At 34.6% G+C, this 22,869-nt stretch overlaps 1 protein-coding gene across 17 annotated transcripts in view; it reads left to right on the top strand.

Annotated features, from left to right (window-relative positions):
• QKI (QKI, KH domain containing RNA binding) overlaps positions 1-22,869 on the top strand; it is a 161,754-nt gene that overhangs the window by 32,982 nt on the left and 105,903 nt on the right. For all 17 annotated transcript variants that reach the window (XR_012003029.1, XR_003237588.2, XM_026015955.2 and 14 more), the window contains one exon: positions 6,378-6,520. Coding sequence is in view for 15 of the 17 variants with exons in the window: in XM_026015955.2 (XP_025871740.1) it covers positions 6,378-6,520 (143 nt within the window). In the remaining 2 variants the exon portion in view is untranslated. The remainder of the gene's footprint in view (positions 1-6,377; positions 6,521-22,869) is intronic.

The raw sequence follows: 22,869 nt of genomic DNA, 5'->3' as shown, positions 1-22,869 counted from the left end.
AGAGGTTACTTTTTACAGAAGAGATCTTTGTTCCCTCTAAGTACATAACAGCCAACACCTAAAGTGGTGTTTGGTTATAAATAGACTCTTAATACTACTGTTTTAAGATTTGGTATGTTTCATGTAACTGGAGACTAGTAATTTGTTAATTAAGACCTAAAATAAAATCTTCCTTTGCTTTTTATGTTCCTTTGCCAGATTAGTATCCAGTAGATAGTGAGGGAATAATAGAGCCTATTTAAAGTTCAATTGAAGTGATGAAAGTTGTCATTTTAACTTACAAAATTTTTACTGTGTACATCAACGCATATATTGTTATAAATGGTTTTTATTTAATGATTAAATTAATGGAAAACAATTTTGAGATGCGCTAACATTTTCATTTCGTTCTATATTTTAGGTCTAGCTGTATTTTAATGATAATTTTTTGATGGATTTTAAATGTAAGACTCAAAAAGCAAATAGATGTCAAGATAAAACGTATATGTGTATGACAGTAGTGAGCCAGTTGAACAATTGGAATTAGCTATCACAGCACTGGGTATAAGATGAGTTTTGTCTGAAATGTTTTCAGTGTTTTATCAAGTTGTCTTTTAATTTGTACTGTTAAAATCCTGAAAATAAATCTTTCATGCATTTTATTTTTATTATTTGTATATCATTAATAGCTTTTGTGTACTACTGAGCCAGTAAATATTTTTCATATTTCATTGCCTAATTTTTATTTTCTTGGTTTAAGATTGTTGAAAAAATTCCAAACCAATTAGTAAAATAGGGTTACATTCTAGTTTTTGTCTTCCAACTTTGCAGTATTGAATTTATACGTAGTTATTATCTATCTGTCTTTCTTGGTAAATAACTGCTTAAATTTATAATTTAGATTTCTCAGCCTTTATTTTTCTATTCTCTAATAGTTCTTCATGTTATCCTTATTTCTGACATTTTACTTTCCCACAGAGAGGTTGATATATTAGTTAATCTAGTAATTCAGATTTTTTAAGAATGTGCAAATTTTAAAGTAGTAGAGGGTGGGATGCACATACAGTAATTCAGATATTCTAAATGAGTAGTGATGATAAAGAAGCCAGAGGCGAAAGTAAGCTGAACCTTATAAAATGTTAAGAAGGATATTAAAGCAAAGCTTTTTGTTTTTGGTGAGTTAAGTGAATTAGGAAAAGGAATAAGACAGGTAATGTAACATTAACAGATCATATAGAACAGTGACTATTTTCCCTCTGAGGAGGAGAATTCATTGACTGATAATTGACTTTTAGTTTGGAAAAGGGAAGAATCAAGATCTTTAAAGCAGAGAAATGTAAGGAGACAGTAGTATGACTAAAACAATTTTCATGCTTAAATAAAAGTAGTTTTCAGGATATTGAAATTTGAAAAACTGTCATTATCAAATATCAGTTCTAGAAAATACGGAAAATGAGAGTACCCCGAATGCTGGAAGATGAATACTCCCAAAAGCTGGAAGGTTTATATTCTAAACTTGAAGGTGCAACCTTTAGAATTCCCAAATACATTATTTCCTGATGAAACTAGTGGATCCCAAGGGAGATTCAGGTCCTACTGTGGCTTGAGATGTCAGGTCATTGGTCAAGTATGCAAGCTGCAGAAATGTGTGTGCTATGAAATTTTAGTTAGTTAGATCCTTGACTCAGAATAGTCATCCCTAAAGATGTCAACTAATAGATTAACAGTCTGAAGGGATTTGTCTAGTAGAAAACAACCAGGGAAAACTTGAAATCGCCTACTGTATTGGTGTCTAAACAAATAGTTGTGGAAGTATGAAATGGTGGAAGCTTGGTTTAGCACCATCAACATTTGAGCCTGAGCCGGGTGATGTGCTTGTTGAAGAAGAAAAGGTGTTCTCAGACACTCTGTGGCCTTGGGGTGTTTGGGACTGGAGGTAAGCAGCCTGTCTACATTCTCATCAGTTGTCAGGGAAGGAAGTGCGTGATACAGGATTTTCCATTTTAAAGGGCATAGATAAATGGAGTGGGTCTAAATGAGTGAGAGGGTATAAAAACCATGTTATTAAATAGAGAAGAGGATACTTACGGAATTGTATTTTTAAGGCTGTCTAGGAACAAGGCATTGCATCTATGTTACAAGCTTTGGAATGTTGAATGGGGGGCAATTGGGAGAAATTTTTAGGACTGGTTTTGATTCAGTAAAATTTGTAAACTTGAATAGCTTCAGATATGTCTAAAACAAGTTGTTCTGATACTGGGGATTTTTTGTGTTATTGTAATGGGAGTTTTCATACTAGGTGATTAAAGACGTGGTTCTGAACTTTTAGTCCTGAACCACTGTTGTAGATTAATGAAGGTAGTGTGGAAATGAGATATTTGAGCATTATCATGCAATGTTTGATACAACAAAAGTTTATACAGTTGCCTCTTGAATGACACAGGAAGTTGGGGCACTGATTCCCATCAGGGTCGGAAGTCCATGTATAACTTGATTCCCCAAGCCTTACCAATAATAAAAACCAGTCCATTAACACATATTTTGTATGCCATATGTGTTACATTTTGTATTCTTACAATAAAAGTTATCCAGAGAAAAAAATGTTAATAAAATTTTAAGGAAGAGAAAAATATTTTGACTGTACTTACTGTGTTTATCGAAAAAACTAGCTGGGTTATTATAAGTGGACCTGTGTAATACCAACTGTGTTGTTTAGGGGTCAGCTGTATAAAATGTATTAATTATGAAGCCCTTCTGTGTTTCATAAACAAACACCTGTAAACCTAGCACTTACAAAGGAATTAGCACTACCCATACACATGACATGTTTCTGTAATATTTTGTCCACGTTTATTAGAACAACTTAATGGACAACATTAACAAAAACCTGATTGCCAGGACAGATGTACTAAAAGCTTTGGCAACAAGACTTTTTAAAATGTGGGGTTAGGGGAGAAAATAATAAATGGGGTCCTTGCTTACTAAGGTTGGAAAACAATGGATTTTTAGTTAAGTCATTCAATAAGCAACCTCTAATTATGTAAGGTACAGGTGCTGAGAGGTTAAGTAAGAGACTTATCTAAAATCACATAAACAGTTACTGTTAGAACTGGAATCAGAACTTTTTTTTTTTTTTTTTAAGATTTATTTTTTAAGTAATCTGTATACCCAACAAGGGTTTGAATTTAAAACCCTGAGATCAAGAGCCGCACGCTCTACCAGCTGATCCAGCCAGGTGTCCCAGAACTTGCTTTAACTTGAGTGTTGTAAATAACATGCCAAGAAATGCTGGTGATTTCCTGGCTTTTAGAAAGGTGCTGTTGATAAAGGTAGTACTCAGCTGCTTAGACTCCCACGGTGGATAAGATTGTAAGATCCTTGAGAACTGGGATTTAGTCATCTTTTCATTCATATCAATATTGTGTTGCTTATGATTTGTGTCCTATTATTACACTGAGTAATACATCTGAAATTGAAAGAAACATGGTAGAAAGACTTTTTATCTTAAGAAAAGTAGAATTTATAATTACATTGTTTATACCTTTGCCTCACATACATTCTGTCATTAGAAAATAAAAGTCAGAGTTTTTTTCCTTTTGACTTGTCTCTTGACCTTAACAACCTTTGGCAGAGTCCTGCTTTGTGCTACTACCATCTCTAAGCTATGCCTCTTACTGTTCTACTTTAGGGTGTCTCTTTGTTTATATGCATATATGAAACTAACTTCTTTGAAATCTTGAAATCATGACTTGTTTAACTTAAATGCTCTCATTGACCACCCACCTGCCCAATCCACTGAGTATTAACAGAGGGCCCACTGTGTTCAAGGCACTGTCCTAGGAGCTGGGGACATAGTGGATAGCAGAATCTCACAGAACTTCCAGCTATTAATTAGAGAATCACACAAATATTTAGAGAAATGTAGTTTAAATGGTAAATATATCTTCTATTTAACATCTAACCATTTAGATGTGAAGGTCATTTATTGTAATATTTATGTATTTTTTAATTTAGTCATCTAATCTGGATTTCCTTTTACTTGATTCTCTTGGTTTTTCTAAGTTTGATACATTTGTTTACCTGGATACATGTTGTTTTCCTTTTTAGTCTTTTGTATTACTGTGGTTATAGATTTTAAAATATTGAACTCTTCTTGCATTCATGGTATAAATTCCACTGCCTTGGTGCATTATTTGATATGCTGGTGCCTATTTAGGATGTTTGTGTTAACATTTATACACACATTTTATCTATAGTTTTCCCTTACGTTGTTAGGATTTTTATATCAGCGTTCTTAATGCCATAACAAGAATTAGGCAGTTTCTGAAGAGGAAATTTAAATGTACTAAATTAATATTGAAAGTGCTTTTATATAGATACCTGGACTAAAGGATATATGCATGATTTTAATTAAATTTCCCTAATGTCCTTTGATTAATTACTTGCTGTAATTATGTAAACAGTTTTTTATGTTTAGCTTATTACTTAATGGTTGAAAACGTGATTGGAGAATTGCTGTCACATGCTAATTTAAAATAAACACTAGTTTGATACTGGACATTTTTAGGCAAGATTTCATTATGAAACTAGAAATACTAAAAAGAACTTAAGGAATAAAGTCTTGCCTTTATGATGTAGTTAAATCCAAGGTACCTTCTTTTGATTTCTTAAAAGTTGCACTTGCTATTCAGAGGTGCACGTTTGGTAAGCTTTGACAAGCAAATTGTTATTTAAGAGATAAGATTTGTTATAAAATGAATATTGCCATCATTGAAGCAGAAAATGTATTGTAATACAGTATTTTCACTGATTTAAGACTATCTGGGTAAGAACACGTTTGATCATGACTTTTTGCTGTGTTGAGTTTTATTTAGTAAAGTGATTATATAAATAGTTAAGAAAATTAAAGTGTGCATTCATATTTCATAGTTCCTTAATAGCAGTAGATTGAAATTCTATGTTTGGAAGGCATACAAAACAAATTTTAAAAATAAAAGGCATTTTACTTTTAAATATTAATGGATACAAGCCTCTTCCAAGGAGGATGTAATGTGTAGCATGGAGAGACAGTTGCAGAGTCATTCAGCTAATTTAGTTAGCGACAATCCTTATTAGACAGTATAGTATGTTCTAATGGGCAGAGGTCTGTCCCATAACACATTGTGGAAGCTTAATAAAGATTTCTTGAAAATTAATCAATTTTTTTGTGCAAGTCTTGATTCACTGGATTTCTCTCTTGTATTTTTTCTTAAAAGTATATTTATACCTGGGAACTGTCCTAATAATTTTTTAAAAGGTCGTTGACTTTAGGTAATTCTGCTTTTCTTATATTTCATTCATTGACCTGATGTAGTTTGGTCTCTGTTAACCATCTTTTCCTCGAAACTTCTCTGATCCCCAGAGGCTTAGGGGTCAACTCCAAGGTACCTCTCTTTTGCTCTTTACTTTACCATACTTCTGTGGTATTTGACATTGTTGATTACCCTGCTCTTGGGTCTGTCATTCTTAAGCTTCTTTGACACTTCTCTCTTCCCTGCTTTTGTTATCCACCTTCATTTCTTCTTGATTTGGATCTTCTTTGCTTTATTCCTTAAATGTTGCTTTTTCTAGGATCCATTCAGTCTTTCCTTCTGTCCTAAGACGTCTCTTCTGTTCCTATAGCTTTGACTAACATATTTGTATATCAGATTCAGACTTCTGCTGAACTTAAAAATCTGTGTATCTATTGGACATCTGTTCAGATATTCCAAAGATATCTAATATAGCCAAGGAAGTAAACCAGCTTAAATCTTATTCAGATTAGTTCTGAAGTTTAAAAGAGCCTTTGTTATTAGTTTTGTCTGATAGGCCTTCTTATTTGACTAAGGCTCTTATTGGAATGACTGGCCTCATTTAAACATGGAGAATTTAGGTGGAAATGACAGGTATATATATCATAGAGGGTAAGAGCTTCGGCTCTGCAGTAAAATTAAAATATAGGGGCCCCTAGATGACAGTCAGAAATGTCTGACTTTTGGTCAGCTCAGGTCAATCTCAGGGTTGTGAGATCAGACTCCATTGGGCTCTGTGCTCAGGGCAGAGGCTGTCTGGGACTCTTCTCCCTCTGCCTGCCCCCTTTCCCCCAGTTTACATGTGTTTATTCTCTCAAATAAAAAAAAAAATCTTTTAAAAAACATTATTTGGTTGATGTAAATTTGATTTCTGGTAGAAATTAATTAAGGCTATAGTCCTGTTAAACATAGACTTAATCCAGGGAATAATAGAATAGGTTAACAGTTCTTTACTCTTTGAGTTTTAACACTTTATCAATGAAACCCTCCCCTACCTTTTTATTTTTTTTCCTTGACTAGGCGGAATATTTTTTTGTCTAACACATTTAAAATTTTTACTTTTAACAGAAATTAGCAGAGTACGGAAAGACATGTACAATGACACATTAAATGGCAGTACAGAGAAAAGGAGTGCAGAATTGCCTGATGCTGTGGGACCTATTGTTCAGTTACAAGAGAAACTTTATGTGCCTGTAAAAGAATATCCAGATGTAAGTATATTTTGTTGTTTTATTCAATTTTTTTTTTTTTCTGCTTCACCTACTTTGGGAAGGGATGTATCTGGTGATAAATACTTAAGCACTGTCAGCAGCTTTGAAAAGAATGGCATGTGAGGGACTAAAGGTGTGATTAATTTGGTGTGGACAATTTAAAAAAATTTTTCTTAGTTATGTTTTCATTTAGTTGCTGCGATGTCACTTTTGGAAATGCATGTGTTAAAGACTTGGTTTTAGATTTCAAATCGAGGCCAGAATTATAGAAAGAGCTTTGGCCTGAATGTTGCAGAGGGCACCAAATACAATTCTCTACTCATCTTTAATCTGACCTCAGAAAAGGCACAACCTGGGCCATGTCATCCTTTCAGTAAAATGAGAAGTTGAACTATGTGACAGCTGAGCTTCCTTTCAGTTCCACACTTTATATGATAACCACTGTTCATGATTTTTTCTTTTGTCTTTTTCATTCTTGTTTCTTGCCTATTCTTCATAAACATCGTGTTTCAAGTAGCCTCCTGTCCTATACCGCTTAATTTATAATTAGCTCCAAACTCTTTGTGTTTGTTACAAAGCCCTATGTCATATAGTTCTTTCTATATCTCTCTGACCTCATCTTAAGTGATTTTCCCTCTTCCTCAATATGCTGTAGCACTGTAGTCACATTGACTATTAGAACAAGTCAGGTCTATTCCCAGCCTAAGTACATTTATGTTAGCTATATACTGGCTGGCTTCTTTTTGTGATTAAGATTTTAGCTCAGATGTCACTCAGAAGCCTCCCCTCACTATTTTATCTAAAACAATCTGGTTATTCATTGTTTCACACTAAGTCTCTTTTTTTTTCTGAGGAGCACTTGCTATTTGGTATTTTTAAAATTATTATTTTTTATTTCTTTGCATCAGAATACAAGGTACTTAAGAACCTTTTGTTATTGTTGTTTACCATGTACTCCCAGTATGCATAATTTGCACATAATTGGCTCCAGGACCTTTTGAATAAATAAAGTCAAATGGGTGGTATTTTGCTAGGTCAGAGAATTATTCTGAAATCAAAACTATTCTGCAAGAAGGAGTTGATATTGTAAGGTCAAATGTATATTTATATTCTAAGGTTCATTGATTCGGTGGACAGTATACTTATCTAAAGATGGAAAATAAATACCTTAAGTTGGATTAATGGAAAAACACGTTGACATTTCACAAGTTGCATTTCTAATACCATTTTCTTTAAGGCTAGTACATTTACCTTGAAAGTACTTTTGGTTGCACACATATAAACAATTCTGGATAATGTAGGCAAAGAGTTTATTGGAAGATAATGTGGTATAAAAGGGTTAAAGAAATGGCTGGAGAACAAAACCTCATGTAAGAGAGGGCCCAGAGCAGCTCTGAGAACCTCAGCACTAGGAATTTGGACTTTCTCTTTGAGACCTTTACTTTTAACATAATTTGGCTTCAGCGCCTCCCAGACTATCTTCAAACTTCAGATTCTTAGGAGAACACATGTGTTTTGGACCAATCTACCATGACGAAAGATGGGGGGTTAACTAACATAACCTAGACGAGATTACTTTGGTCTCACCCTTGAGGATTGGAATGATTTCCTAGAGATGAGAAATTATGATTTGGGCAGTTGTCCCAGTTGGTGTCTACTGCTGTTTGGTGTTTCATTATCTCCTAAATGATATCAACCTTGTCATCTGCTTCTTTAAAGGATAAAGTTTCAGCACTAGCCATTAACACAGAATTATGTAAGATCATCAGATCTTGTTAGAGAATATAACCTTGATCTGCCTGGTCCCTGTTGGAAAAAATCCTGTTCAGGGAAGGTGATATTTGTATTGCATTATTTAAAAGACATGTTTGAGGGGTACCTGGGTGGCTCAGTTGGTTAAGCAGCTGCCTTTGACTCAGGTTTTGATCCCAGTGTCCTGGGATTGAGCCCCTTGTTGGGTTCCTTGCCCCGTGGGGAGCCTGCTTCTTCCTCTACTCTTCCCCCCAGTCGTGTGTGCTTGCTTTCTCTCTCCCCCTCACTCAAATAAATAACACTTTTTTTTTTTTTAAATCAAAGACGTGTTTGATATAATCCTCTAAGTCAGAAGGGATAGATTTTGTAGTGCGGGTCCAGAAGGAGGTAAATTTTCACTGTATTCCTGTCTTTTTCCCACCTGTTGGGCTTCGTTACTATGGTCAGCTCCTGTTGCTGACAGGTGTTTGGCGGTGTACCATTGTCTAGGTCACTGGATCTCAAAATGTGGTCTCAGACCCATGCCCTCTGGGAACTAACTTGTCAGTTAGTTTCAAGCCCTACTCTAGACCAGTTGAATTAGAAGCTCTAGGGGCAAGACCTAGCAATCTGCCTTCCAACCCATTTGCGTATAGGTGATTCTGATGCATGTTAAATTTTGAGGAGCACTGCTCTTATCATCAGAATAAGCAGGGCTAACAGGTGGTTCTTTTGCCAAGCATTGTTCCAGGAGCCAGGTATAGTGTTGAATTAAACAGTGCCTCTGCTTTTGGGGAGCAGACATTGTGGTAGCAGAAACTGGCAATAAACAAATGAATATTTATTTTAGGTGCAGTCAGTGTTATGGAAAAAACTAAGGTAGGCTAAGCATGTAAATGATGACTGTGTATTTTTGGTAATAGTATCTCTTAAGAGAGAAGGAATGCAGAGACATGACTGAAGTGATGAGGAGGAAGGCATGAAAATTATGTGAAGGGAGAACATTCCAGGCAGAGTGAACAGCATGTGCGATGACTGAGGCATGAGTATCTTGGGAGGTGTGGGAAGATACAAGATCATGTAGGGGTTGTGGGCCCCAGTAGGGATATCAGATACTGTTCTGAGTGAAATGGGAAGCCATTCAGATATTTTGAGCCAAGGAGTGACATGGGCTCAGTTGTTTTTTAATAGATTCATTCTGGCTGCTGTGAGCAATGGTGACAACAGGGACACCAGCTTAGGGGGCAGAAGAGGAACTTGAAAAAGAGGACATAGAAATTCTTGGATCCTTCATAGACTGTTAATTTAGAGCCAGTAGCATTTGCTGATATATTGGTTATGGAGTGTGAGGTAAGGCCAGGAATATCTCAAAGTTTTTAATCCATTGAATAACAGAATCACTAGTTGCTGAGCTAGAAAAGACTAAGGCAGGAGCCCATTGGGAAGGTGGGGATTCCGCAGTTCTGATGTAGAGGTGTTGAGTTTGAAGTCAAATGTCAGTGTGTGGGCATACCAGATAGGCAGGTTGGTGGATGAGTTGCGGGTGACTTTTGGTACCCAACAATATCGATTTTAACAAAGCTTTTTAAATGAGAAATTTAGTTATAATTCATAAGAGGAGTGATAGGGTTTTAAAACCATTCTGGTTCTCCAGATAATTTTTTTTAATACCTTAATTTTAACTCTGTTACAGGAATTTAAGTTATATTTTATACAAGAATTCTGTTAGAAGAATTAAGTTAATTAGGGTGTCTGGGTGGGGTTAGTTGGTTAAATGTCCGACTCTTAATTTTGGCTCAAGTCATGATCTCAGAGTCCTGAGATTGAGCCCTGCCTCTGTCCTTGTCTGCTTAAGATGTATCTCTCTCTGTCTCCCTCTGCCCCTACTCCCCCAGTGTGTGTACATGTGTATGTGCGCACTCTCTCTCTCTCTCAAAAAAGAAAAAAAAAGAAGTTAAGTGTGTTGTGAGAATTTAAGATTTTTTCTTTGTGGTTATTAATATATACCAAATGAGTAGTAACTGTTTTGTGGTCTATATTAGGATATTTATGTCATCACCTTTTGAAAAAATGAAATACTATTAAAGTAAAACATAGGGGTCTGTCAGATTTTGGCAGTATGGGAAAAGATTTATTTCAGAATTATTAATTAGTTAATGGGCACAGTGAAACAAATGGAGGAGCATTCTTGCTTTTCTTCACTTACTGTATCTTAGAAATCATTTCATATGCTTCCACCTTCCCCATTTGCATGTAGGTTTGATTTTGTAAGTGAATTCATTCTATTTAACTCAAAACTGCTTTTATTATTTAATATTTATTTTAGAGACATATGTGTGCATGAGTGGTGGGGAGAGGGAGAGAAGATCTGAAGCAGCTTGCACTGAGCATGGAGTCTGATGCAGGGCTGGATCTCACCACTCTGAGATTACTACCTTAGCTGAAACCAAGAGCTCAACTGACTGTGGCACCCAGGTGCCCCTGCTTTCATTATTAGAGCTTTGAAGGGGCATGTGACATAGTAGTCAAAAGTGTGGACTCAACCCAGACCTCTGCCTGGCTCTACCAACTTATTTTGTGACTTTGGGCAAATTACTGGTCATTTATGGTTCTCCATTTTCTTACATTTCTAAGGAGATAGTCTCTCACAAGTATATGAGGAGTTAAAAGTAAGTTAATACACGTAAAGCACTTGAAAAATGCCATAACACTGTATAAGTGTTAACTAGAATGCAGGGTCCATGAGGATGGGGATTTTGTGTCTCTTTGTATTCTCACTGCCTAGAATAGTATGTAGTATTTACCATGACATTTACCATTGTATATGGTATAAATATTTGTTGTACATATCTGTGTGAAAGCTTCACTTTTTCTTTTTTTTTTTTAAAGAGGAAATTTATTTTTTTATTCATTTACTTTTTCAAATACTGCTAAACTTTTAATTTGTTCTTTGCATTTGCACATAACTTATTTTATAGAAGTATTAATTTGGAGATACTGTTTTGGACTTGGTTGTGTCTAGCTCTGGGACTTACAAGAGAAGAAAGTTTTAGTATTTGAGAAATGAAGTAGTGTGGTATAATGTCCTTCACAGTATTTTTTTAATCAGTGGCTTAATGATGTTTGAATGGGAAGGGAATTGAAAATGAACTGAAAACTTCTTCAAAATTGATATTTAGTATTTATATTTATTAATAAAGCAGACTTTATTGCATCTCTGCAGTGTCCAAGCACGTCCTAGAGGTTGAGATATTAAATCCGTTGAGAAAACTCTTGGACATACTGGAATAATAGTGGGTTTTTGAGTCAGACAGGCCTTAGTTTTGAATCTTGGCTTTACTCCCATATTGGTGTTTTTGTCAACAACTGTCTTAATACTCCATAATAAGTTACTCTAAAACGTACTGGCTTAAAGTAACAAACATTGGTTTTTGTGCTCTTTAGCCTTCACTGTATTGTGGCTGAGATTCTGCTGATGGGGCTTAGCTTCACTTGACCTAGGCCAGCTGCAGGTGGGTTTAGATCTTTGTGTTCTTGCAAGGCTCAGTCCAAAGGGGCAGCAGCAGCAACTAGGACTAGGCCAGCTGCAGGTGGGTTTAGATCTTTGTGTTCTTGCAAGGCTCAGTCCAAAGGGGCAGCAGCAGCAACTAGGAACATGCTCTTCTCATGGTAGGTCACTGGAATACCAGAGCGAAACCAAATTGCTTAAGCACACGTAAGGCCTCTCTTCTCATCTGCTAACATTCTGTTGGCCCAGTGATTGTCAATTGTGGATGATTTTGCCCCTCTCAGACATTTGGTAGTATCTGGAGAGATACTGGGTTGGCAAAGCTACAAGGGGTAGGGGTACTAGTGGCATCTACTAGGTGAATGCCAGGGATGTTGCTAAACAGGTTAAAATGAACAGGGCAGCCCCTCCACAACAGCTGATTGTCCTACACCAAATGTCAGAAGCAATGAAATTAAGAAAGTGCAATATGTCACTCAGTCCACAGTAAGGAGACTGGAATAAATACTTGCTGAAAAATAATCCAGACTATCACATTGGCTTTAAGCAGATTGTTAAATTTTTAGAGTATGTTTCCTTGCTGGTGAAATTCTAAGACCCACCTCATAAAATTGTTTGGAAGAATAAAGATAACAAACATATGGCATCTTAGAGTGCACTCAGTCTGGCTCTTGTGGTCGTGAACATGAAAACAAATTCCTTTTGAAGGGGTCATAGTCTTTAATGAAAGATAAAGTAGATTACATCAAATCATTTAAGACTATGTAAGTTTATCATACATGCATAAAGTGACAGGCATGAAGAAGATTAAAGTTACACATAGGCCATCAAACTGGTAATTTGGTTGGTTGAGTTAGTAAGGACTTGTTTGAATTCATGGAGATCTTATAAAGCACTATGTGAATAAAGTTAACTCTGATGTAAATAGGAGTTAAGTTTCAATGAGTCAGTAATAATTCTGTCACTAAATATGCCTAGTTATTCAGTTTTGAGTTGTCAGAAATTCTTTTATAGGATCTGCCTGAGTGGTAGATAAGTTCCAAATACTGTCAAGGTCTAGCTGTTACGGGTATTAGTAGTGTAGTACAAACATGAACAGATTAGATTAGATTGTTTAACTCTTTACTTGGGTTGTGATATAAAATTGCAGTGAGACTTTCTCCAGATACTTAATATGAAGATAACTCTGATTTTTTGATGTTTTTAAAATGAATTTTAATTTTGAATGATTGTAGCCTTGAAAGGTAATGTCTTGGGTGTAAGCTATCATGAAGACAGTTGTCAAAGATTTGTAAGATGGAGAAAGGCATTTTCAAATATTTTTGCCAAAAAGGATCCCAGCCTGGCCACTTTAATAAAACAGATTTATAATAATTACTCGTCACTTCCTGCAGTCTCATAATAATAATAATCTATGTTAATGGTAGAATAAGAGTTTTAAGTTCCCTTTCAATCTATTTTTCCTGAATTTGGCTAGTCATAGCTTCTAATTGAGTATATAGTATAAAATTGTTGATTTTTTTTTTTTAACTTATTTCTCAAGGTTGTCTCCTGCAAATTGGCTGTTGAGCTAGCATTTGTTTGGGATGGGTTATGAGGAAAAAAGGGGTCAGTGCAGTTACTTTTATTAGGCCTTTGCTCCTTTGACTTTTGTGGCTTCCTTATTGTGTTGAAAGAATTAATCAAAAGTCTTCAAGAGTCCTCATATATATAAACTACTTTTGCCTTTGTTCATAGAAACAAATGGACAGACATGAAATCAGAATTTAATTTACAAAATCTCCTTTTCATTATCTAGGTTAAGGCTTAATTTTTGCCTACATATGATCTTAATTATAAGTGAAAATACAATACATTAAAAGTAAGATCTACATATCTAATTGTTTACACATAAAACTACTAAAGATAGATTATTGATTTTTTTTAATTTTTTTTTAAATTTTATTTATGATAGAGAGAGGCAGAGACACACGCAGAGGGAGAAGCAGGCTCCATCCACCGGGAGCCCGACGTGGGGTTCGATCCCGGGTCTCCAGGATCGCGCCCTGGGCCGAAGGCAGGCGCCAAACCGCTGCGCCACCCGGGGATCCCAGATTATTGATTTTTTTTAAGGACTGTTGGTATATTTTTTGTTAAATTGTAGAGTGTTTCAGATTATATGTTAATCTGTTGGGAGTTTTTAACAGTAGCATTTGATAATATTGAGCATATCTTTTAAGTTTTAGGTAGAGAAACTGTTATGGTTGACTTTGAACTTTATTTTTTAATTAATTTTTTTAAAAGATTCTATTTATTCATGAGAGGGAGAGGGAGAGAGAGAGAGAGAGAGAGAGGGAGGGAGAAGCAGGCTCCATGCAGGGAGCCTGATGTGGGACTTGATCCCGGGTCTCCAGGATCACGCCCTCGGTCAAAGGCAGGCACTAAACTGCTGAGCAACCCAGGGATCCCTGACTTTGAACTTTAAACTGATAATTTAGTGAGGTCAGTTTCATGACTTTTATCTTTGTGGTTTTAGTTTGGAAGTTTACTTTTTATTTCACTCTGTAAGGGCATATGAAGGCCTGCTTTGTATCACATATTTAATAGGGTTTTTATGGTCTGAGCTATACTAAATTTCTTAGGATGTCAATAGAACTTATACCAAAAAGGAATTCAAGACATTCTGAAAATAATAAATTTTGTTTAGCTGTGGTTTTTCTCAAAGTTTAACAATTTTAAAAATTATAAGCCTTCTCAGTGTCTTAAAATGCTAAAGCTTTAAGTAATATTTTAACATTTAAAAACTAGTATTCAGAAGAACAGATTAGAAAATGGTCTTTAGTTTTAGGGGAATATTACTTGTAAGCAAATGTTTTCCAGGCCCACCTGAGATAGAAAGTTTTGCATACAAGATTTTTTTTTTTTAATCCAAAGAGTTTGTTAAGATCTGATCTGTTAAAATTATTGTTGTAAGAGGCTTATCAATGAGTTGGATACCTAATCACTGATATTTAACCTCTATATCTCTTAAGATAGTCTCTGAGATAACCAAAGGAATGTAATACAAAAATTAGAGAGAAACCTAATTCTCAGGGCTATTCATATTTCAGAAATATCAAGGTATTTCTGTTAGATATTAAATGAAAGTTTGAGATGTTGATCTGTGTTGGCCCATCTTGAGATAGCATTATGACCTGGAAGTGAGTAAAGCAGTCTTCCCTCCCAAACTGGCAAACAGAATGAGTTGTGGGGTAGTTGAAGGTTATACCACTTGAGCTTGACCACCTACCTATCTTAGTTTCTTGTTTACAGTAGATGACCTAAATTTATTTTATGAGTAAATGAATTCATCAATTATACTTACTTTTGGTTTGAATTTGAGTGGAGAACTACTTTAGTTTTTGATGGAACCTGCCTTAACTTGAAAAACATTGCAATCACACATTTCAAAAACTAGCCTTGGAACTAAATTCACTTAATTATTTCATAAGGAAAGCATTACGTGTCTTAGTAAATTCAACCCTTTAAAACAAATAGTAAATAAATTAGGTACATCCTGAAATCTGGTTTTGACCTGCTATAGAAAACTGTTTTTCCCAAGTCCAAAAACAATATCATCGGGTAAGCAACCTATCTAGCATGAACTTAGCCATCTCCATTTTTCATTATTGGTATGATAATTTTTTCTTTCTTATTTTGTAAGGAATTAATTAAGCTTTAAAGAAATGTATCTGTATTGTTTTCTTTGGGGTTAGAGAGCAGTGGTTGTTTTGATTAGCTTTTACCTTTTTTTTTTTTTTTAATAAGTTGTATGAAAGCAGTTTAAATTTGCAATTTTAACAGATTAAGACGAAAGAAAACCAAAATTTGAAAAGTAATTAGAAACATGAAGATGAGGAGATCTGAGTATAAACCAGTAAAATTTTGGCATCAATCTTTTATTTCAGAAATGTGTGTGGCCTGTTCTAGGCACCAGACACAAGAATATGAAAAAATGTAATCCCTGCCCTCACAATAAATACTGTTAGAGGCGTAATCCTGTAATAGAGTATCAAGGACTAAGAGAACTAAGGCAGTGAAATTGAAGTAAAGACTAGGGGACAGATTAAATAATGAAAACTTTAAGATATCTTAGTTTCTTATATGTGGAGGCTAACAATGAGAGAGGACTTTTGCTTAGTGGTGCTATTCATTTAAAGTAGAGACTACAGGGCAAGATTTGTAATTTAATATTGTAGAGGAATCAGGAGTAACAGATGAAAAACACACTGTACTAACCGAAGAAATGATCAAAAGTGTTTGTAAGCTTCACTGCTCTTAACAGTGTAGGAACATTGAAGTGTAAAAGACAGTTACCACGTGTGACTAAAATTTGTGCCAGAAAAAGCAGCTCACTTTAATAAGAGCTGAATTAGTAATTTCGAAATAGTATATGAGGTTGATAATGTTTATGCAGCAAAATTTAAATCAATTTTAAAGAGCCTTAGATAGTATCTGTAATCTGAAATCTGAGGTCAGAACGAGACATTTAATCTCCTAGATTTATTTTCAGAGTTTGAAGTGACACTTGTAAGCTCAGTTTTGACTCAAATAATCATATTCTTCTCTTTCTCTTTTTTGAAGTTACACATTTTTCATGGAGATATGTGGATGAAGTGATAATCACATAAAGGTTTTCACTCATATAAAAGTATCATTTATGGTAAAGAGGATGTATATGATGATTGTTAAGGAATGATCCCAATCAGTAAAAGACACATGAAAATAGCAAGGTGTGGTTATGTAATAGTAATATAGTAATGATAAGTTTTGAGATCTAAGTGGAGAAGAAATTATAAAAACTCAATTGGACTCTGAAAGTAAACTTGAATCTGAAGAGAGTTTTTTTTTTAAACTTTTTACCAAACATTTTGAATGATTAAACAGGAATCAGAAACTAAAGGTGAGTTTCTGGTGTGTTTAGGATTTATAGATTAAAGTCTTCAGAAGAGAGGCATTATACTATACTTATGACTAAGTGTCCAAACTCTGTCTTCAGTCGAGGTATTCTAGGATTGGGGCTACTTTTGTAACTTCTTCTGTATTAAAGATTAATGATAATGATAACTGTCTTTTCAGCAAGGTTATGAGGATTAAGTGACTTAATGCATGCAAAGTTCTAAGCATAGAAGCTCATTCATATTGGAGCACTCATAGTAAAACTAATTACTTCAGTGTACTCAACACTTAAGAAATGTTGAATGACATAGTCATTGCACTCATGATACTTCCGTATTGAAATGGAAAGTGGAAATAACATTTTCTTTCTATGGCATCATTGATTTTGTCATTTGGAATTTACCCTGAGATCAGTGTTATCAGGCTTATCATTTGAGAAATTTCTGAAATGTTTGAGAGTTCTTTGCTGCATATGACTGAGTGATTTAGTTTTTTACCATGAGAATGAAAAAAAATCACGATTTCTGTGAATGCTTTTAAATTGTATCATCCAACAGTCTGAATAAATACTAGCTTCTTCAATGTGCTTTATATTGTGTGAGGCACTGTGGATAAAAAAAAATAATAAAGAGGATGAGATACTGGTTTCTGGCTTATGGAATGATCTGCAAGAGACATCTGCATTATGGCGTATCATGTGATAAGAGCTATGAAGCAGATGGGTACATAGTGCTCTGAAATCCTCACTTTGGAGGGGAAAACAAATGTCTCTGGGAATCAGAGAATACAGAAAATCACAGGAGGAGGAACACTTGAGTTCAGTATTGTGTGTTGAGGAGGATTTGACGTATTTTGAGGGAAAGAAGAAGAAGGAAAGGTGTTAAAGGAAAGAAAACTTGAAAGTACCTGCCATTAAAGAAAAAAGTACATTTTTTTTAATAGAACGATGAATTATGTGTCTAAACATAAGGATAACAGCAAAAACAAAAGTTTCAAAAGTAGTTAGAGACCTTTTAAGGGGCCTTGTGTATAAGAGTTGGAACTTTACACTGTTAGAAGTTGTATCATAAATGCTTGTGTCATCTACTTGTGTCATAAAACTCTTGTTGACTTTCATTGCCTTCATATTTTTATTTTAATTGGTTAAGTAATGTTTGTTTTCTGAAGCACTTGTTATTTAGCTTCTAGAAAAAAATCATCTTATTCCCGTTTTTGTTTTGAGTGGTTTCAGCTTCTTTCCCAATTTATCTATACTCAAAGGATGGAGATTTCCTATAATTTAGATTATACAGATTTATATGCTACAAATTTCATGTTTGGTGGTTTCACACACACACTTAAATTTGCTGGTGTAAATGCCTTTTCTTGAATAGCATTGTGCTACTAGCAGATGTTTATAAAGGCCTTATATATGGAAGTTTTTACAAAATGGTTCAGGTAATAGTTATGTAGCATAAGGAGACTTATTGGCTGCTTATCTAGAATTAATATGGAGACAGAAAAGGGATAAGACATTATCTCCCCCCAAAACACAAGACATTTTGATATATTCAGTCTGTTTTTTGTTTTGGGGGTGTGTGGATATGTGTTTTACAGAATGCTTTCATGATTTTTGCTGAACTTCTGTTATCTCTGGGCAAACCCATGATTCGAATTGATGAACGAGTATACAGTTCTGACATGAATATTGGTTGGTTTCTGTATTTGCATTAATGAGTCGTAGATGAACATGAAAATCAAAAACGTGTTGAAACTTCATTTGTTCGTAAATGACAAGAGCAACTTCTTTGCTGTATTGGATAATGGTTTTTGAATATGGAAGAACATTGTGCTATTCACAGTGAATGTAGACACAGCAAACTTCTATATTTAATCTGTATTAATATTTTCTCCTTAACTGTCATAACCCTAGAGCTGATCAGTAAAACAATAAATCAAACAAATCATTATTCTGGTATTTTATTTTATTCTATTCTATTTTAATTATATATTTTTTAAGCAGGGGGAGTGTGCATTGTTGGGGGCGTGGTAGAGGGAAAGAATCCCAAACATGCTCCATGCCCACCTCGGAGTCCAACATGTGGCTCAGTCTTACAACCCTGAGATGGTGATTAGAGCTGAAATCAAGAGTTGGATGTTTAACTGACTGAGCCACCCAGATGCCCCTCTTCTGGTATTTTAAAATAAAACCAGTTGTACTGCTAAATAACCATGACTACTTTCATCTTAATGTACTTGCACAATATAGGCTCACTAGTTTTGACTATGTTAGAGTTAGTATATCTTTTGTTATTTGCTAAAAGAAGGACTTCAACAAATATGCATTTGTGTGTGTGTTTCATGCCAACTATGTTACATATGAAATAATATAAGATTATAAGGTGTCTGACTATAAAATCACTTCAGAAATACCAGAAACAGTATTTAAAAAGATTATCAATCTGTTGTACAAAAAAACAATCCAAAGAAGCACATGTTCTTTTTAAAATTATTTTTACAAAATTTTAAGCAGAAATTGCTTTTTAACATTTTTTTACAAGTGTTTCACTGAAATACTTTTGGAAAGCCATGTTTTACTATTTGTTTTGATAGAATGTCTGAAGGTTTTATCTTTAATTATAGATTTCTTAAAAAGTTAATGGAAAGATTTGCCATATTACTTTGTATTTTGTCTTTGTGAAAAACATCAATTCTATTTAAAATATGAGCAGCAATTAAGAGCATTAGTTAGACATGATTGTTGTTAACCTCTTCTTTAGAAATTAACATGCCACTTGGTAGAAATATAAGTGTTGAGCCACAGAGAAGGTCTGTACTTTAACAGTGGGATTAATGATTGTTCGTTTGTCTTTCTTTTCTTTTCTTTTCTTTTTTTCTTTTTCTTTTTCTTTTTCTTTTTCTTTTTCTTTTTCTTTTCTTTTTCTTTTTCTTTTTCTTTTTCTTTTTCTTTTTCTTTTCTTTTTCTCTTCTCTTCTCCTCTTCTCTTCTCTTCTCTTCTCTTCTCTTCTCTTCTCTTCTCTTCTCTTCTCTTCTCTTCTCTCTTTCCCTTTTTTTGGCCTTTAAAGTTGCAGTTAACTCAGGCCGTTTGAAATGATTTTCTTTGACTGTGTTGTGACATTGTTTTAATTGAATGAAGCTGCAGAACTAGCATGATAAATCAACATGGAATGAATTTTAATGCAAGGCAAACGATATTAACTTGGAAATTGGTTGCAGTAGACAAAGCAGCTGCTATGATTAATTTCTTTTATTCTCTACTTAACAGCATTTTGAGAAGGATGACCTTGACAGTTTCAATTGTGTTAGAATCCCAGTGGTATGCACTTTCAACACACTTGAGCTCCAGTTTGTTGATTCTTGGGCAGTAGAGATTGTTTCATTTTTTTAGGTTAGGAAAATTTTGTTTTGCAGATTTATTACGTTGCTTGTGACCGGTTTTAAAACATTTTTTATTTAGATAATAATTGTGAGGATTACTTAGTTGTGGTAGAAGTCTGTTTAATTTTAACACTGTGGTTCTGGCAGTAAAAGTTTAATAAGTGAAGGAATACGATGTGTCAAAAATGATCTTTTAAGTGTATGTCACAAAGTGTATGCCAAGCAGTTTGACAAAGAACACAAATCAAAACCAACTAAATATCACTTATTTGAAGCACTAAATTATCTCTGTTTATAATGTATTTTTCTAGACGTTCTTTTCCATATGTGTGTCCAGTACATGAGTTTCCTTGGAAAAGGATATATAGAGCACAGCTATTACTGAGAGAGAAAAGAGATGTCAAGGCTGCTTATTTTAAGAAACAGTCAAGGTAACAAATAGAGTAACAGCATCTTCACAGATTTCATGAGAGCAGGGAGAGTTTCTCTTCCTCCTCCTTCTCCTCCTCCACCTCTTCTTTTTTTTTTTTTTTAATTAAATCTCTAACATCTCTTTTACTCTACTACATAACAGACCTTGAATAAATGTTTTAGTGAGTTGAATTTGAAAATGAAAGCCTATTTTCTGTTGTACTAAAAAAATACCCAAACTAAACAAAATGAGGGGAGATGGGATGTGGAGAGTCTTGTTTCTGTTCAGGGGTGGAGGGCAGGGACAGGTGAAGTTTTATAGAATCTGTGACTATGTAAAAAGGTAGAGTTAGGAAATGGCAGATAAGTAGGAAGAGCCATCATAGGGCCAGGCCTATAGATAGACTTTTTGTGGTATGTACCTTATTTCTCTTCCTCAGACCCTCATTTTGATGTATTTTTACCCCATACTATTTGAAGTTATGTTATTTCTGGATCTGTTTAGATTAAAAGACAAGCAACAACTTTAAAAATGCTGTGGGCTTCTGTTTTAAGAGCTACCAGGGTAATTCAGATCAGCTAGTAAATTTGTAGTTAGTATTTCAGAACAATTCCAGTGAAATAGGACACAAGACGAAGAAGTATTTGCTGAACTCATCAGAGTCCCAGGAAGATCGAGGGCAGATAATCAAGGATATAAGTCTGGGTTTTAGAAACCTTTCATTTGGTATGTTTTCTGAATCTGGAGAAGACCAAACTTTGTGGGACAGAAGTTGGAGTATATAACCTATCTATGTGGACTCCTCATCCCCAGTCTTTGCTTGGGGGAGAGGGATGCTGATGGGTGTGAATTCTGGGAGTAAAAGTGAACCAGAATTTCCCAGGTTCTCACAGACAGTGCATGTCAGCATCAAATTGTTTAAACACACGATATTGGATTGTTAGTAGTAGTAGGTCCCTGGGAAAAGCTGATGCATATCCTTTCTGGAAGAGGGTAACATCATTTTAGACCTTATGTAATTTCTGAAAGCTATGTATGTGTCTGGCACCCACTAGAAAATAACCCAAATCACAAGAAGATAAGATGACAGTAACAAAAATCTGAAGAAAACAATAAACAACAGAACAAGAACAACTCCACAGGGACTCTAGGTATTAGAATTTTCTAAGAGCTATGTTTAGTATGTAGAAGGTGAAAAAAGGACAAGTTAGAGAAATATGGCAGAGAAATGGGAACTGTAAAAGAAAAATTAAACAAAAAATTCTTTAACTGGAATTAACACGTTTACCAGAAGATTTACAGGAGCGTTTGAAGAGAGAATTTGTGAACTTAGAAGGTAGCTTAGAAGAAAATAGCATGGAAAAGCAGAGGGATAGAAAAACTGTGAAAAATGAGAGAAAATCGTGAGAAAGTCTACTATATGTAATTGTAGTTTTAGGAGAAGAGAGAATGGCACAGAAGCAGTGTTTGAGAGGAGTGTGGCTGAGAACTTTCAAACCAAAGCAATAATAAAGCCATCAGAGGTTTGTGAAACTGAACTGTAAAACAAAAGCCACATCATAGCCACTGGGCACATCATAGTAAAACTTCTGAAAACTAATGTTGAAAAGTTGTAAAAGCGAACAAGAGGGAAAAGATTACCTTCAAACCTACAGTCAAGACTCATAGCTCATTTTTCAGAAATATGACAGAGGAAAACAGACAAAATAAAGGGTCTTTAAGGTGTTGAAAGAAAATAACTGTCAAACAAGAATTCCATACTCATCAAAAGTAAGACATTTTCAGATAAGGAAAAACTGAGAGATTACATTACCAGATGTTCACTAAAGGCAATACTTAGGATGTTTTTTAGGATGGATAAAAGTGACATTCTTTGGAAAACTGAAGATACAGAAAGGAATAAAGAGCAATGAAAATGGTAAATGTGTGGGTAAATATAAATGTACATTATTTGTATAGAGTGATAATCTGTTGAGTTAAAAATAGATACAAAATTTTGAAAAACACCTAATGTCATATAAATTGGTTTGGAATAAATGGTGTTAAATAGTCTGGGGTCCTTGCATTTAATAGGAAAGAGGTGAAAGTACAAAATAACATTCTGCTTGATAATTCAGTGATGCATGTTTAGGATAGACAAGCATGTAACTTTCAGGCTAACAAAAAAAGAGGAAAGGGAGAAAACATGCTCATTTCCATCTGTGTCCCTGACCCCACCCCCACCTCCCACAAGAAGACAAGAAAAAAGTAAAAGGAACATAAAAGAGGTCAGGCAATTAGCACTTTAGTAAAGCTTGTAGATATAATCACATACTGTAAATGGGCTCAGTGTTCCAGTTAAAATTCAAAGATTACAAGATTGGTCAAGAAACAGACTCATTTTGTTGCTGTTTAAAGAAGTCC

This window comes from Vulpes vulpes, chromosome 1 (genome assembly GCF_048418805.1).
Source record: "Vulpes vulpes isolate BD-2025 chromosome 1, VulVul3, whole genome shotgun sequence".
NCBI lineage: Eukaryota > Metazoa > Chordata > Mammalia > Carnivora > Canidae > Vulpes > Vulpes vulpes.
Note: the sequence above shows the minus strand (reverse complement) of the source record. Positions and strands in the feature narration are given on the sequence as shown.